At 38.4% G+C, this 13,507-nt stretch overlaps 1 protein-coding gene across 1 annotated transcript in view; it reads right to left on the bottom strand.

The window, feature by feature from the left end:
- Positions 1 to 662: 662 nt before the first annotated feature.
- Positions 663 to 13,507, bottom strand: part of SLC30A5 (solute carrier family 30 member 5) — a 50,306-nt gene continuing 37,461 nt past the window's right edge. Inside the window, exons 13-16 of the mRNA XM_043975651.1 lie at positions 11,835 to 12,066; positions 9,254 to 9,480; positions 7,662 to 7,790; positions 663 to 1,536 (exon numbers count right to left, since the gene is read on the bottom strand). Coding sequence (XP_043831586.1) covers positions 1,366 to 1,536; positions 7,662 to 7,790; positions 9,254 to 9,480; positions 11,835 to 12,066 — 759 coding nt within the window. The 3' untranslated portion in view covers positions 663 to 1,365. The remainder of the gene's footprint in view (positions 1,537 to 7,661; positions 7,791 to 9,253; positions 9,481 to 11,834; positions 12,067 to 13,507) is intronic.

Below are 13,507 nucleotides of genomic sequence, written 5' to 3'. Positions count from 1 at the left end.
GCCAAGGAAACCCCAAATGGGGTTACAGGAGAGTTGGACACAACTGAACAACAAAACAAAATTATACTAACAGCTAATGTGCATACGTGTTAGCTACAGTAAATATTTCTTAGCCACTCAGGAGAAACCTGACACTTTACTGACACTTTATCTGCCTAACAAGAAATGGAACATTCTACTGTGGGAGGGATTAATGGATAACACACACACACACACAGAGCCAGTTTTATATCTTAAGTATTGATTTGCAAATATTGCTAAAAGAAAAACTGTTTTTATATTGGTTTCTTTGTTTTCCAGTTTCTTTAAAAGTAACTAATTAAAAAAAAAATTCTAGGGGGCAGCTAGATGGTGCAGTGGATAAAGCACTGGTCCTGGATTCAGGAGTACCTGAGTTCAAATCCGGCCTCAGACACTCAACACTTACTAACTGTGTGACCCTGGGCAAGTCACTTAACCCCAATCGCCTCACCAAGAAAATAAAAATAAAAATAAAAATTCTATAACTGTATTAATTTCCTAATTCTCACTTCTTGTCTTGAATTGCTAGCTAGTAAATATCTCTCAAATTGGGCAATTTGGACATAGGTTTAAAATGGTAACACAAAATTTGCTGGATGTAAAAAAAGGTATATTTAGAAAGAAGTGTTATGCACATTAAATTCATAAATATAAGAACTTTAATTCCTTTTATGTTTTGCTTAGACATTGAAAAAAAAACACACCACACACACCAAAAACAAAACAACACCAAGTCAAAGTTCAAACTTTCATTTGAATCCTTGTAATAAATGCGTAAATACATATTTACAAAAGGACAATGACAGAAAAATAAGCACACTGAAGCAATTTCAGTCTTCCTACTATAACACATCATTTGTATTCTCCCTTAATTGAATGCAAAAAAATGTGTTTGTACACCCCCAAGAATATATGATATGTGCTGACACACAAAGTAAGATTTCTTTTTTGCAGGGCAATTGGAGTTAAGTGACTTGCCCAGGGTCACACAGCTAGTAAGTGTTAAGTGTCTGAGGCCGGATTTGAACTCAGGTACTCCTGAATTCAGGGCCGGTGCTCTATCCACTGCGCCATCTAGCTGCCCCAAGATTTCTTTTTAATAAACACAAAGTATAGTAATTCAAATTGTCATTATTCACATATACAATCAATGTTTCACATATACAATCAGTTCATTTCAAAAATTCCTTTAGAAAAACACCTTGATCCAGCAGGACTAAGCTTTAAAAAATTCAAATATGGTATATTGTTTCTGTACATTTATGTGCATTTCCCCTCAATATTACCAATACTGAGTCATTTACTCTTCATTATTCATAGCCAACAGGTATATCATATTTCTTGTCACATAATGTAGGTGCCATCTTTGTAGTACTTCATGGATTCCATCTGTTTTGTCATAGCAAGGACATCATGAAATCCTGTACTTAGGCCAGACATGTGTTGAAAGTAAGCTTCTTTTTCCACCTGGACTGTCAAATTGTTCACTCCAGCATCTTTAAGTACTCCCGTAACCTGATTATGATTACAAGAAATTGTAAAAGTTTAAAATTAGATGATACATCAGGATGTCAGCATTATATCCTGGTTGTTTGATATAGTTTTCTAAGGCCACCAATAAAGTTTAATAAACCAAATCAAGTCATGGTTAAGTCTGTTAGTATCTTTTGCACTATGGTAGTTGTTTTGAAATTCAGTGGGGTTCTTCCCCGACTCCCTCCCCTCCTTCCCTGCCTAGAGCTAAAACTACTTAGGAACTTCAGTCTAAATTACAAAAAAGTAACTTTTCGTGGTGAGATAACAGTACAGACAGGTAGCTTATATTTAGAAAATTGGTGAATTGATGCAGTCAAATAAGCAGAAAGAAAACAATATACACAATGACTACAACAATGTAAACAAACAGACAAAAAACAACTGGAACTGAATGCTGTGAAATTATGACTAAGCTTGGCCCCAAAGAAGAGATATGATCAGACTTTCTACCACTCCAGAGTCTGGGGGTCAAACTGATTAGTATTCTGGAGCTTTCCCCCTTCCCCTTCTTTTCTTATAAGAGACAGCTCTTTGAGAGGCAAAAGGGGGAAATATGCAGTGGGAAATGTAGATGATGTAAAATTTAAATATATCAATAAAATTATTTAAATATAAAAGAATGGGTGATAAGACTAGAATTCCTTAAAACTTCTTAGTATCATACCTATTCTATCTTTCCTATCTCAAAAGATGAGGTATTAAGGCTACTTGGTCTACCTGAGCCCTTAATACCACCCTGCTTCATCTTTTACAGGACCACACTCCTAACTTCCTCTTCACCTTCACTCTCTCCAACTCCAAATCTATCCTTCACACTACTAAATGATTAACTTTTCTTATGTAATGTCTGGTTGCGTGACTCCTCTGCTCAAAACACTTCACTGGCTTTCAGCTGAATTAAGTTCAAACTCCTGGCAAAAAAGACTCTTACTATTCCCCTTCATATACTTCCCTTCCATCTTAACTGGATATCTCACTAGTTCCAGTAGATGCCCGACATTAGCCCACTTTCATTCATGCCTTTGCTCCTGTTTCTGCCTACTACTTATGGATCCCTCAAGTAAAGTCCCAGGAAAGGTATCTTGTTTAAATGCTCAGCACAGGGGAAGCTAGGTGGCACAGTGGATAAAGCACCGGCCCTGGAGTCAGGAGGACCTGAGTTCAAATCTGGCCTCAGACACTTGACATTTACTAGCTGGGTGACCCTGGGCAAGTCACTTAACCCCCACTGCCCCCCCCCCCCACTGCTCAGCACAGTCAGTCTCACAGTCCCCTCCCCCAACACCCCCTCCCTCGAAAAAGCATTTTATTCATATGGAAAAAGCTACAGTAAGATCTGTAAAAGGTCTGTGAGAATATTATATTGCCCATACGTAAAAAAAAAATCAAATGTAAATAACAACAAATGAAAGTTAAATATCTTCCTATCAACAGTGCAATTAGTTCACTCTCTCTCCCTTCTTTTTTTTCAGTGAGGCAATCAGGGTTAAGTGACTTGCCAAGGGTCACACAGCTAGTAAGTGTTAAGTGTCTGGGGCCAAATTTGAACTCAGGTACTCCTGAATCCAGGGCCTGTGCTCTATCCACTGTGCCAACTAGCTGCCCCTCTCTCCCTTCTTAATAAGTGTCTGGTGAACTCAAGGGTGAAAAAAACAACTGCCTAGTCAAAATGTAGTTGGCTAGAGTTAATATCAATTCAAGCAGACCATCTAGGTTCACGCATAAGAAGAAATCCCAATGACACTCTGACTTTTAAAGAGGAGGGGAGTCTGTTATGAACTTTAATGGTGCAAACCTGGAACAGGCACACAGCAAGAACCATGACTCACTCATTCTCAAGACAAAGACTTTCTATACAGTACAATGACATTATATTAATTCATAATAAACTCAGCATTCTGTCACTGTCATGTCTTACTTATCTCATGTCATTGGAGTGATGGAGATGATAGATGGAGAGGTAAATGAAATTTTGTCCCTGTACATGTTAACTTCTGAAATATTCTAACCACATTAATATAGAATTTAAACTTTTAATTTGACAACAACATTAACAATATAAACATCAACTGACTATGAAGTCCTCATCTCTATGCTAAGTGCACCTCAGGAGTTTCAGTTCTTATGTCTACATTAATATTCTGTGTTATCCCTCCGTTGTGAACTGTCACTTCTTGCTATTATATCACCTTCTAATTTGCTTTTTTTTGTTTGTTTGCAGGGCAATGAGGTTTAAGTGACTTGCCCAGGGTCACACAGCTAGTAAGTGTCAAGTGTCTGAGGCTGGATTTGAACTCAGGTCCTCCTGAATCCAAGGCCAGTGCTTTATCCACTGTACCACCTAGCTACCCCCCACCCCATTTGGTTTTGTTTTTTTTTTGCGGGGCAATTGGGGTTAAGTGACTTGCCCAGGGTCACACAGCTAATAAGTGTTAAGTGTCTAAGGCCGGATTTGAACTCAGGTCCTCCTGAATCCAGGGCCGGTGCTCTATCCACTGCGCCATCTAGCTGCCCCTCCATTTGTTTTTAATCTCTTAGAAAGTTAGGTAACCAAAATCATTTGAATTACATGTAAAAATGGACTTCCTGTGAAGTAAAGTGACTACTTTTTTTGTCACTTTGGAGGGCAACTTTACTTTAGCAATGTTTAAAAGGCCCTTTAAAATTTAATTTATTTCTAGGTCTGTGACTGTTTTAGAAAGCTAAAGCTAGAAGAAATTTGACCTATATCTGAGTGGGTTGTTACTGTGTACCACCTATCAGCTCAGAATGTAAAAATGGAGGAGTCTTTGGATAAGCCTAACTCTCTCATTCGTAGACTAGGAAAATGAGGTTCAGACATGACACAACTTGCCCAAAGTCACCCAGTCAGCTAGTGGTAAGGCCAGAAGGCAAACCTGAGCTTCCTGAGATGGCGTTTTTTTCCTGCTACGTTAACATACTGCTTTCTGATTCTTTTATGTATCTAATTCTCATCCTTCCAACAAGGCAGTGCATTTCTTTAAACAGGGGCTTCTTTAGTTTTTCCCCATGTCTTTCAGTGTTGAGCCCATCGACCTCTCCATACAATTTCACTTGGTGATCTCGAAGTTTTAACGAATTCAATTATGCTGATGATGTTCAAATCTCCTTATCTCGCCCTAACCTCTCTACTCACTCTCCAACTGTCTACTGCACATCTCAAACTGGGTGTTTTACAGACATCTTGAACTCAACATGTCCCAAATTTTTCTCCCCTCTTCTCTATTATTTCCAAGGGCACCACTACTCTCTCAGGCACCCAGGCTTACACCTTAGTTGTCAGCCTTGACTTTTCTTGCTCACTCACCCTCCATCCATAACCAATTTGTTCTGAAGGCTGGTCGATTTTATTTTCATAATATTTCTCATATATACCTTTCTCTACTCTGACTCTGTGGTGAAGGCCCATTATATCATGCCTTGCCTCCTGCAAAAGTTGCTGGTTGGCCTCCATGCCATAAATCTCTCCCAACTCCAGTCCCTCTTCTACTCAGCATCAAAGGGATCTTCTTAAAGCACAGGTCTGACAATGTCACGCCCCTAATTAATAACCTCTAGTGGATCCTGATCATATTCAAGACCAAATATGATAGCCTTTGCTTGGGATTCGGAGCTCTTTATAACCTAGTCCCCACCCCCCAACCTTTCCAGGCTTCTAACACCTGCCATCTCCCCACCCCCATGGTCTATCACCCTGTGGCACTAGCCTGCTTGCTGTTCCTTGCAGAAGATCCTCCATCTCCTGAATGGGTATTTTCACTGGCTGTCTCTCCCTACCTAGAATTTTCTCCCCCTTCACCTCTGCCATTGTGGCTGCCATGGTTTCCTTCAGCATTCAGCTAAAATCCCACCTTTTACAAGAAGCCTTAATTCTAGTGTCTTCCTTCTATTAGCTCCAATTTCTTCTGTAGATAGCTTGTCCATACGTAGCTGTTTGCATGTTGTCTCATAATAAACTCTGAGCTCTTTGAGAGTAGGAACTATTTTCTGCCATTCCTGGTATCCCCAGCACTTAGCGCAGTGTCTGGAATAATGGAAGTGCTTAATAAATGTTTACTGTGACTGACTGACACTAAGTTAACTGGCTATTCAATTAGTTATAACCCACATTTTGTTAATAAGGCAGAGTTTACTAAAGCAGGGGCAGAGTCAAAATAGATGGCTAACAAGGTGTTTTGGAGAAGGCCAAAGGTTCAACTACTGAATAACCTACCATGCAAAAAAGTCAGAGCGCCCCCCCTTCTCCCCTCCTACCTGGTCTGAAACTTTAATCACTAGAATCACTCCTTTGGATTAGATGGAAAAGAGAGGAACACTGGAAGGGCCTCTAGCTTTGTCTTAAAAGCATCAGCATGCCAAATTACCCAAGTGTCATCTTGGGGGACACAAAGTCTGACCCTGAGATAAGATACAGGACAGGTAAGTTTCACTGGCATGGAAAGTATAGCAGTGACTAGTCTCAGACATGGCCATCCACTGGTAGTTTTGAGGACAGAAGGCAGGTTGAAGGCGTATGGGAGGGAAAGAGTGGCGGGGTGCCCACTTCCACTGTTTTGTCTGTAGGGCCGGTTGTTCCTTAGAACAATAAGAATAACATTGAGATAATTCCAGTCTACTTTTCAACCATTAATTGTATCCCTGACTCTGGCTTATCATCTAACAAATTGGCCCATAAAATCAACAGGGAATGAGTGAGACTAGAAGAATGGATCAGTACAAATATAGCCTCACTCCACTTGAAAGTTTTATTGATGGTAGAGTAACTTCACTTCTATTTTTAAATTTTTACTAATTTTTATTTTTTACAGGGCAATGAGGGTTAAGTGACTTGCCCAGCTATTAAGTGTCAAATGTCTGAGGCCGAATTTGAAATCAGATCCTCCTGAATCCAGGGCAGGCGCTTTATCCACTGTGCCACCTGGCTGCCCCCATAACTTTACTTCTAAAGAAGTAGGGAGAAGAGAAGATTTTGGTATTTTTTGAGTTTATGTAAAGGAGTTATATAGACTTTACCACCACTACTACTACTAATTTAACAGAATATGTTCTGATGAATAACTGACATAGCAAATGGAAATTTATTATCAAAAGGACAACTCTGGATACTTTACTTGGGAGTAGGGGAGGTGAGTAGGGTAAGTGTGGGAAAATACCTTTCACAGTTAACTGAACATCAAAAATGTATTTGTTGATTAAAATGTGCAAAAACCCTAATAGTTCTAATCTATTTCTCAGATTAAAACAACTGTTTTAAATGTTAAGAATTTGTGCTTATGATTGTCACCAGACAATAGTATATTCATAAATAAACAACTAAGTGACAGCCTGATTTTGATGGCCCATAGCAGATAAGCTTGCTGAGAGTCTAGCCTCAATACCTACGCCCTTGCTGCAATTGTCATTCAGCCTAACAATTTCTATGCAAAGGGTATTAAAACAAATTAAAAAGTCAAATTGCAGAGCCCAATGACAGTCTAGAAGCTTGTGTGTAGTACTCTAGATAGGCACAACTTCTTTTCACCTCCTAGAAGTTGCACATGATTCATGTCACTCTACTTTCTTTCTTTTTTTTTTTTTAAGTGAGGCAATTGGGGTTAAGTGACTTACCCAGGGTCACACAGCTAGTAAGTGTTAAGTGTCAGAGGCCGGATTTGAACTCAGGTACTCCTGAATCCAGGGCCGGTGCTTTATCCACTGCCCCGTCACTCTACTTTCAACAAAGAGGGACCACACATTTTTAGTATATCTGGGTTTACATAGGATGCCAAAAATTCTCTGAAAATGCATGCAGCACACTTCCTCACTAAGGCTCTCAGAGGAGGGACTGCCAGTAGCTTCTTGACTGTGTAGCCGTATAGTCAGAAGTAGTTCATAGGTTTTTCTTTGCTCCCTCCTGAAAATGTCTTTTGATGTCAATGAGGACTGGCAAATTCTGCTTAAATTAAAACTGGTAAATTTGGAATGCTCTGAAAAAATGTATTAGCTAATTACAGATACCCAGAAATAAGTTTAGGCCAAGTGACTCCATTGGAAAGCTATTTTTATGTTTCTGAATAGGGTTACAAGTTCTTAAAATGTCTTACCTGCTGTACAATCCGCTGTTCCAGTACATCTGACATCACCTGTATATGAATTGTACCAGCAACAACATTGGCAGAATGGCGCCAAAAATGAGGATCTCTGTAGGATATTAAACCTTCAATTTTCTGAATCTGCCAAATTGAAAAAAGGTAGTGATACATATTTTTCATCTGTTAGAAATGGAAAGAACAAAGGGGATAGCCAGCGAGAGAGAAAGGTGGTCCAAATGTAAAAACCATAACTTCATCCTTACATATAAATAATGTCAGAACACTGAAAACAGTTCTGATTGGAAAATGGGTTTTAGGGGCTGTCACATTCAAGCTTCTGAGGCACTGATGGCACACACACAATGGCATCTATCTCATGAAACATAACACACAATACTGGTAATAAGATAGACCCTACAACAAGATAAATTCCAACATAAGTCCTAAACACTGGGATATGCGAATATATTTCCATCTAATTAATGCCTCCATACCCTTCTTTAGATTCGGTTATATAAAATGATATATGGACATGCAAACACACACCCTTTACTATTCCATGCAAATAATATAAACATTTAGGAATATTCATCATTCATCTACAGTTTTTACACTTCTGATATAAGCACACACAGGCAAAACCCAAAATTTAAATACATACAAATATCCACAAATCAAAAGATTATGGTGGTAGAAGATTCACTGATTGTTGGATAAGAAGAAAAATTGAGAAAGTATTCTGCTTTCAGAAGTGAACTTCACAACTATAAGTTGCTCTGGTTTATATATCCAAGCAAAAGGAGAATACTGTTGGTGGAGCTGTGAATTGGTCCAAGCGTTCTGGAAAGCAATTTAGAACTATGCCCCCCAAATGACTAAACTGTGCATATTCTTTGACTCAGCTATGCCACTATTAACCTATAATCCAAACAGATCAAAGAAAGAAGAGAAACCTTATGCACAAAAATAAGGGGATACTCATTAAATGGGGGATGGTTGAATGTGGTATATGAATGTGATTAAACACTTTGAGGCATAAAAAACTACTAAAGGAATAGTTTCAGAGAAACCTGGGAAGACTTGTATGGATTAAGACAGAGTGAAATGAGTTAAACTAGAAGAATAATTTACATAAAAACAACAGTCTAAATAAAAACCACTGAAAGGCTAAAGAATTCTGATCAATACAATGAACAATAATGATTCTAGAAAACAAATGATAAATGTTCTCTATTACTTGACAGAGAGGTGATGGACTCAAGATGCAGAATGACTGGATACAACCAATATGGGGATGCATTTTGCTTGATTATGAATATTTATCACAATGGCTCCTCACCCTACTATCCTTTCCAATTAGGGAGAAGGAGGAGGGAGAGAGGGAGAGAAGACAAATGCTTGAAAAAAAATGTGAAATAAAAACATATATCCAAAAAAGCAGTTTTTTCCATATGGATCAAATTCCTTAGTCAAATTTTTACAAACCACAGTGTTTTAAAAATTCCAACTGAGAGAGGATTTATTCAGTTTTAAGTACTCCTTGTTAAAATAAAAAGAAAAATTTGAGTAAAATCACACACAATATGTAGAAAGTCAAAGCCCACCTTTTCTAATGCAATGTTTATCTCTTTCTCATTCTCTGGTGGCAGTCTCAGAAGTAGCACCTGACAGGCATCTTTAATCAGTGGAATAACACTGAGAAAAATTAATACAGCAATAAAAAGAGAGCAGAGAGGATCAGCAAAGAACCATCCGAATTGCTCTATAAGAATTGTGGATACGATCACACCAATACTGCCAAGTGTGTCTGCCAATATATGTAAAAACACACCTGCAAATAAAACAGAAATAACTTTATTTTTCCTACTTATCTCCTGATACCTATGTACTTATATACTTCTTTCTTCTCCCCAATCCTGTTATATATTCATCTAAACCCCAAATAACCATATCATTTTTTTTCTCTATACGATTCCCTAATTTCACTGCTCTGAGGGGAAAAACCCCCTACCCTTAAATTGTTTATTAATTCCAAAATGTGATTACGAGTTTAATTGCACATATCTAACAACAGAAAAATAGCCTAACAGAAATAGTTTTCCTACACTAAGGTGGTCACTGAATATTCTGATGCTTGAAATAAAATGCCAGAATATATAGATGCTGGGGGTGGGATGTGGGACAAGGGCACATATTATTCTTAGGATCAAAAAGGGCTTGTAAATATCCTGAAGGAAAACTGAGGCAATTAAGTCTATTATGATACTTTTAAAGCGCCATATAAGTACTTCATCACAGACACATACATCTGTGATTTCATTGGTGTTATGAATTCCCAGGGCAGAAACTCTTTACAAAGCAGAAAAAAGCATTTATGATTTCAAAGTCTTAAAGAGTGGCATATGGAGAGGTTAAATGACTTGTCTATGGTCACATAGCTACTATGTGTCAGAAGAAGGAATTAAACCTAGGTGTTCTTGACTCCAAGGCTAGCCCTCTATCCATTACACACCAAGCTATTTCTCTTGTTATTTTGGAGCAATAATTCTGTCATGGAATTCCTCCTAATCATATTACACTAAGAGTCACATGGAATGGCTTGAGAAATTCTGCTCCAAGCTACACTGATTTTAATGTTCTCTCCTTGACCTCTCTGCAATGTCTGACACTGGCCAACCAATTTGAAATTCTCCTCTGGCATCCCTGACATAAGACTATGATTCTTTTGTCATTTTTTTTCTCTTATTCCATCCCCTAAATGTGCCTTTGTCCTTACTACTCTGCCTCTGTAGAGGCAGCCAGGTGGCTAAGTGGATAGAGTACTAGGCTTAGAGTCAGGAAGCCTTAAGTTCATATCTGACCCCCTAATGGGTTTTGGTTGTTTTTTTTTGGGTGGGGTGGGGGGAGCAATGGGGATTAAGTGACTTGTCCTGGGTCATACAGCTAGTGTCAAGTGTTTGAGGCCACATTTGAACTCAGGTTCTCTTGAATGCAGGGCCAGTGCTTTATCTACTTAGCCACCTAGCTCCCCCTCCCTCCACGTTTAATAGCTGTGTATCCCTGGGTAAGCCACTTAACAGTTGCTGCCTCAGTTTCCCTTATCTATAAAATGGGGATAATAACAGCACCTTCCTCCCAAAGTTGTTCAAAGTGCTTAGCACAGGGCCTGGCACATGGGTGCTAAATAAAAATTCCTCCCCTTCCTTTGAAAACACATCTATTCACATTTCTTAGACACTGGAATCTTGTTATAACATACCCTGATTAACTCAATATAGCTAATGTTTTTATTGGACTTCCAATACAGTGGCATCTCTTTTTTTAAAAAGTTACTGAAAGCATAATGATCTCTTTCCTCCTGTGAAAAGGAGGGCATTATTTTGTAATCTTGCACAGCATAAGTTTTCAACCCATCTCTCATAAAGAGCTTCAAGACTTCGCATGTCATTCTAATGCAGAAATGTTTAATGTGATTGTACATATATAACCTATATCAGATTGCTTTCTGTCTTGGGGAGGGTGGGAGAAAAATCTGGAACCAAAAATTCTATGAAAACAAATGTTGAAAACTATCTTTACATGAAACTGGAAAATAATAAATTACTTTTATGATTAAAAAAAAGAAGGAAAGGGGCAGCTAGGTGGAGAAGTGGTTAGAGCACCGGCCCTGGAGTCAGGGGTACCTGAGTTCAGATCTGGCCTCACACACTTAACACATACTAGCTGTGTGACCCTGGGCAAGTCACTTAACCCCAACTGCCTCACTTAAAAAAAAAAAAAAGAAGGAAAAAAAAGACTTTGCATGTCATTACTAGGACTTTTCAATGTAAAGAGTTATAGAGCCTCTGTGTTCTTTGTCTGGAATTTCTCTCCTGGTAGAATGTGCATTGTTTTTGAATAGGGAGTTTTGGTGGGCATATTAGAAGATATCTTTTATTTCTTTTCTCTTCTTTTTTGTTGTTTCTTATTTTTTGCAGGGCAATGAGGGTTAAGTGACTTGCCCAGGGTCATACAGCTAGTAAGTGTCAAGTGTCTGAGGCCGGATTTGAACTCAGGTCCTCCTGAATCCAGGGCCGATCCTTTATCCACTGCGCCACCTAGCTGCCCCAAGATATCCTTCATTTCTACAATTAATTCACTTAATTACAAAACATCATATTTATATAATATCTAGCCACAACTTACCTCTCATGTTAGCATTCATGCCTCCTCCTGAAGATCCATGGGAGTGTCCATGGCCGTGACTGTGCCCGTGATCGCTGTGAGAATGATTGTGTCCATGACTGTGTCCATGATGTGAATGGCTATGATCATGTGAGTGACAGCCTCCTTGAGAAGCTCCATGGACATGGCTATGGGCATGGCTAAAGGCACAGACACCAACAAGGTTTACTATCAGCCCTCCAATTGAGACAGGCTATTAAAAGGGAGAAAAGAAAATCTAACTTCACTATTTTTCCTATCATACATGGTTAAACATCTTACTATAAAATTATCATATGCACAATTTTTTGGTTAACAGTTTAAAAAATATTTACAGCAAAATCTCACTAAAATCCACTTTGGAGATGGTTAACCTAAATTAGCAAGAAGTCTAAATTTTAGAATTTTTTTTTTTTTTTGGTGAGGCAATTGGGGTTAAGTGGCTTGCCCAGGGTCACACAGCTAGTAAGTGTTAAGTGTCTGAGGCTGGATTTGAACTCAGGTACTCCTGACTCCAGGGCCGGTGCTGTATCCACTGTGCCACCTAGCTGCCCCTAGAATATTTTTAATGAAATGTTATTTTATTACTTTCAAGTACATAAGGTAACAAGGTAATGATCCCAAAAGTGTCATAGAAGAGAGCTCCTGCTGAACCTGTTTTAATGAATAGGTAAAAAGAATTCACATTTGGCAGTGTTTTATATACAAATAAATGCTATTAAATCGGTCCTAAAAAGGACCTAAAATACTGCTTCCTAAACTACATTACATCTTCCTGCTGCAATGTCATTTATGCTATTTTCTAAACAAACAAAATATGTATCTGAATAATAAATAATCCGAACTGTTTAAATTTTCTTGTACATTCATTAGAAAACTTGTTGTAGAGGGTAGAGGTGAGGTGGAGGATTAGGGGCGGCCATCCAGCCGAACTCTTCCCAACATTCCCCTTTAAACAACTTTAAAACAATGCCTCAAATCAAATTTTGGAGTGGCAGAGACAACAAAAAGTCAGTGGGAAATATTTTTCCAGTCTAATAAAACTTAAGGAGACAGGACAAGTCTGTAACACTAGGGTGAAAGTCTTTCTGGAGCCCACACACGGTGGTAGTGGCAACAGCAGCCACAGCAGCAGCAGTTTCAGGAGCTGTCAGCTAAGAGATGATGAGAGGGTGGGACAAATGCTGAGCATGAGAAGGCTCAGCACCAGCAGCCTGTCTACCAAGTGATGGGTTCTTGGGTTATAGAAACCCATGAAATAAGGAAAATATCCTTATATTTATTTACACATAAATTATATTTCTAAATAAGGGCTTTAATACTGTGTAGCATTCCTTTGAAATGATGATGGCAGAAAAATATAGTTTTTAAACCATCCACAAACATTAACTGTAGAATTCTAAATGTTAGCTCTTTGTCCAATAACCACTGAGTTAATATACCTCAGGAAGAAATTATTTATACCAATATCAAGTTTCTTGTTATAAATAAAACAAGAAGACAAAGATGGAAAGATAGAAAAGAGAGAAAGATGGCTCATGGGTTCTTCTTGGAAAAGTGGGGGGAGAAAAGAAATAAGAAAATAATTTTATGGGACACTTCGACATCATGTCCTACAGTACTCATGATAAACATGAGTAAAAAGACCATTAAAG

Source organism: Dromiciops gliroides, chromosome 1, assembly GCF_019393635.1.
Source record: "Dromiciops gliroides isolate mDroGli1 chromosome 1, mDroGli1.pri, whole genome shotgun sequence".
Lineage (NCBI taxonomy): Eukaryota > Metazoa > Chordata > Mammalia > Microbiotheria > Microbiotheriidae > Dromiciops > Dromiciops gliroides.
This window is presented reverse-complemented; position numbering and strand designations above follow the sequence as displayed.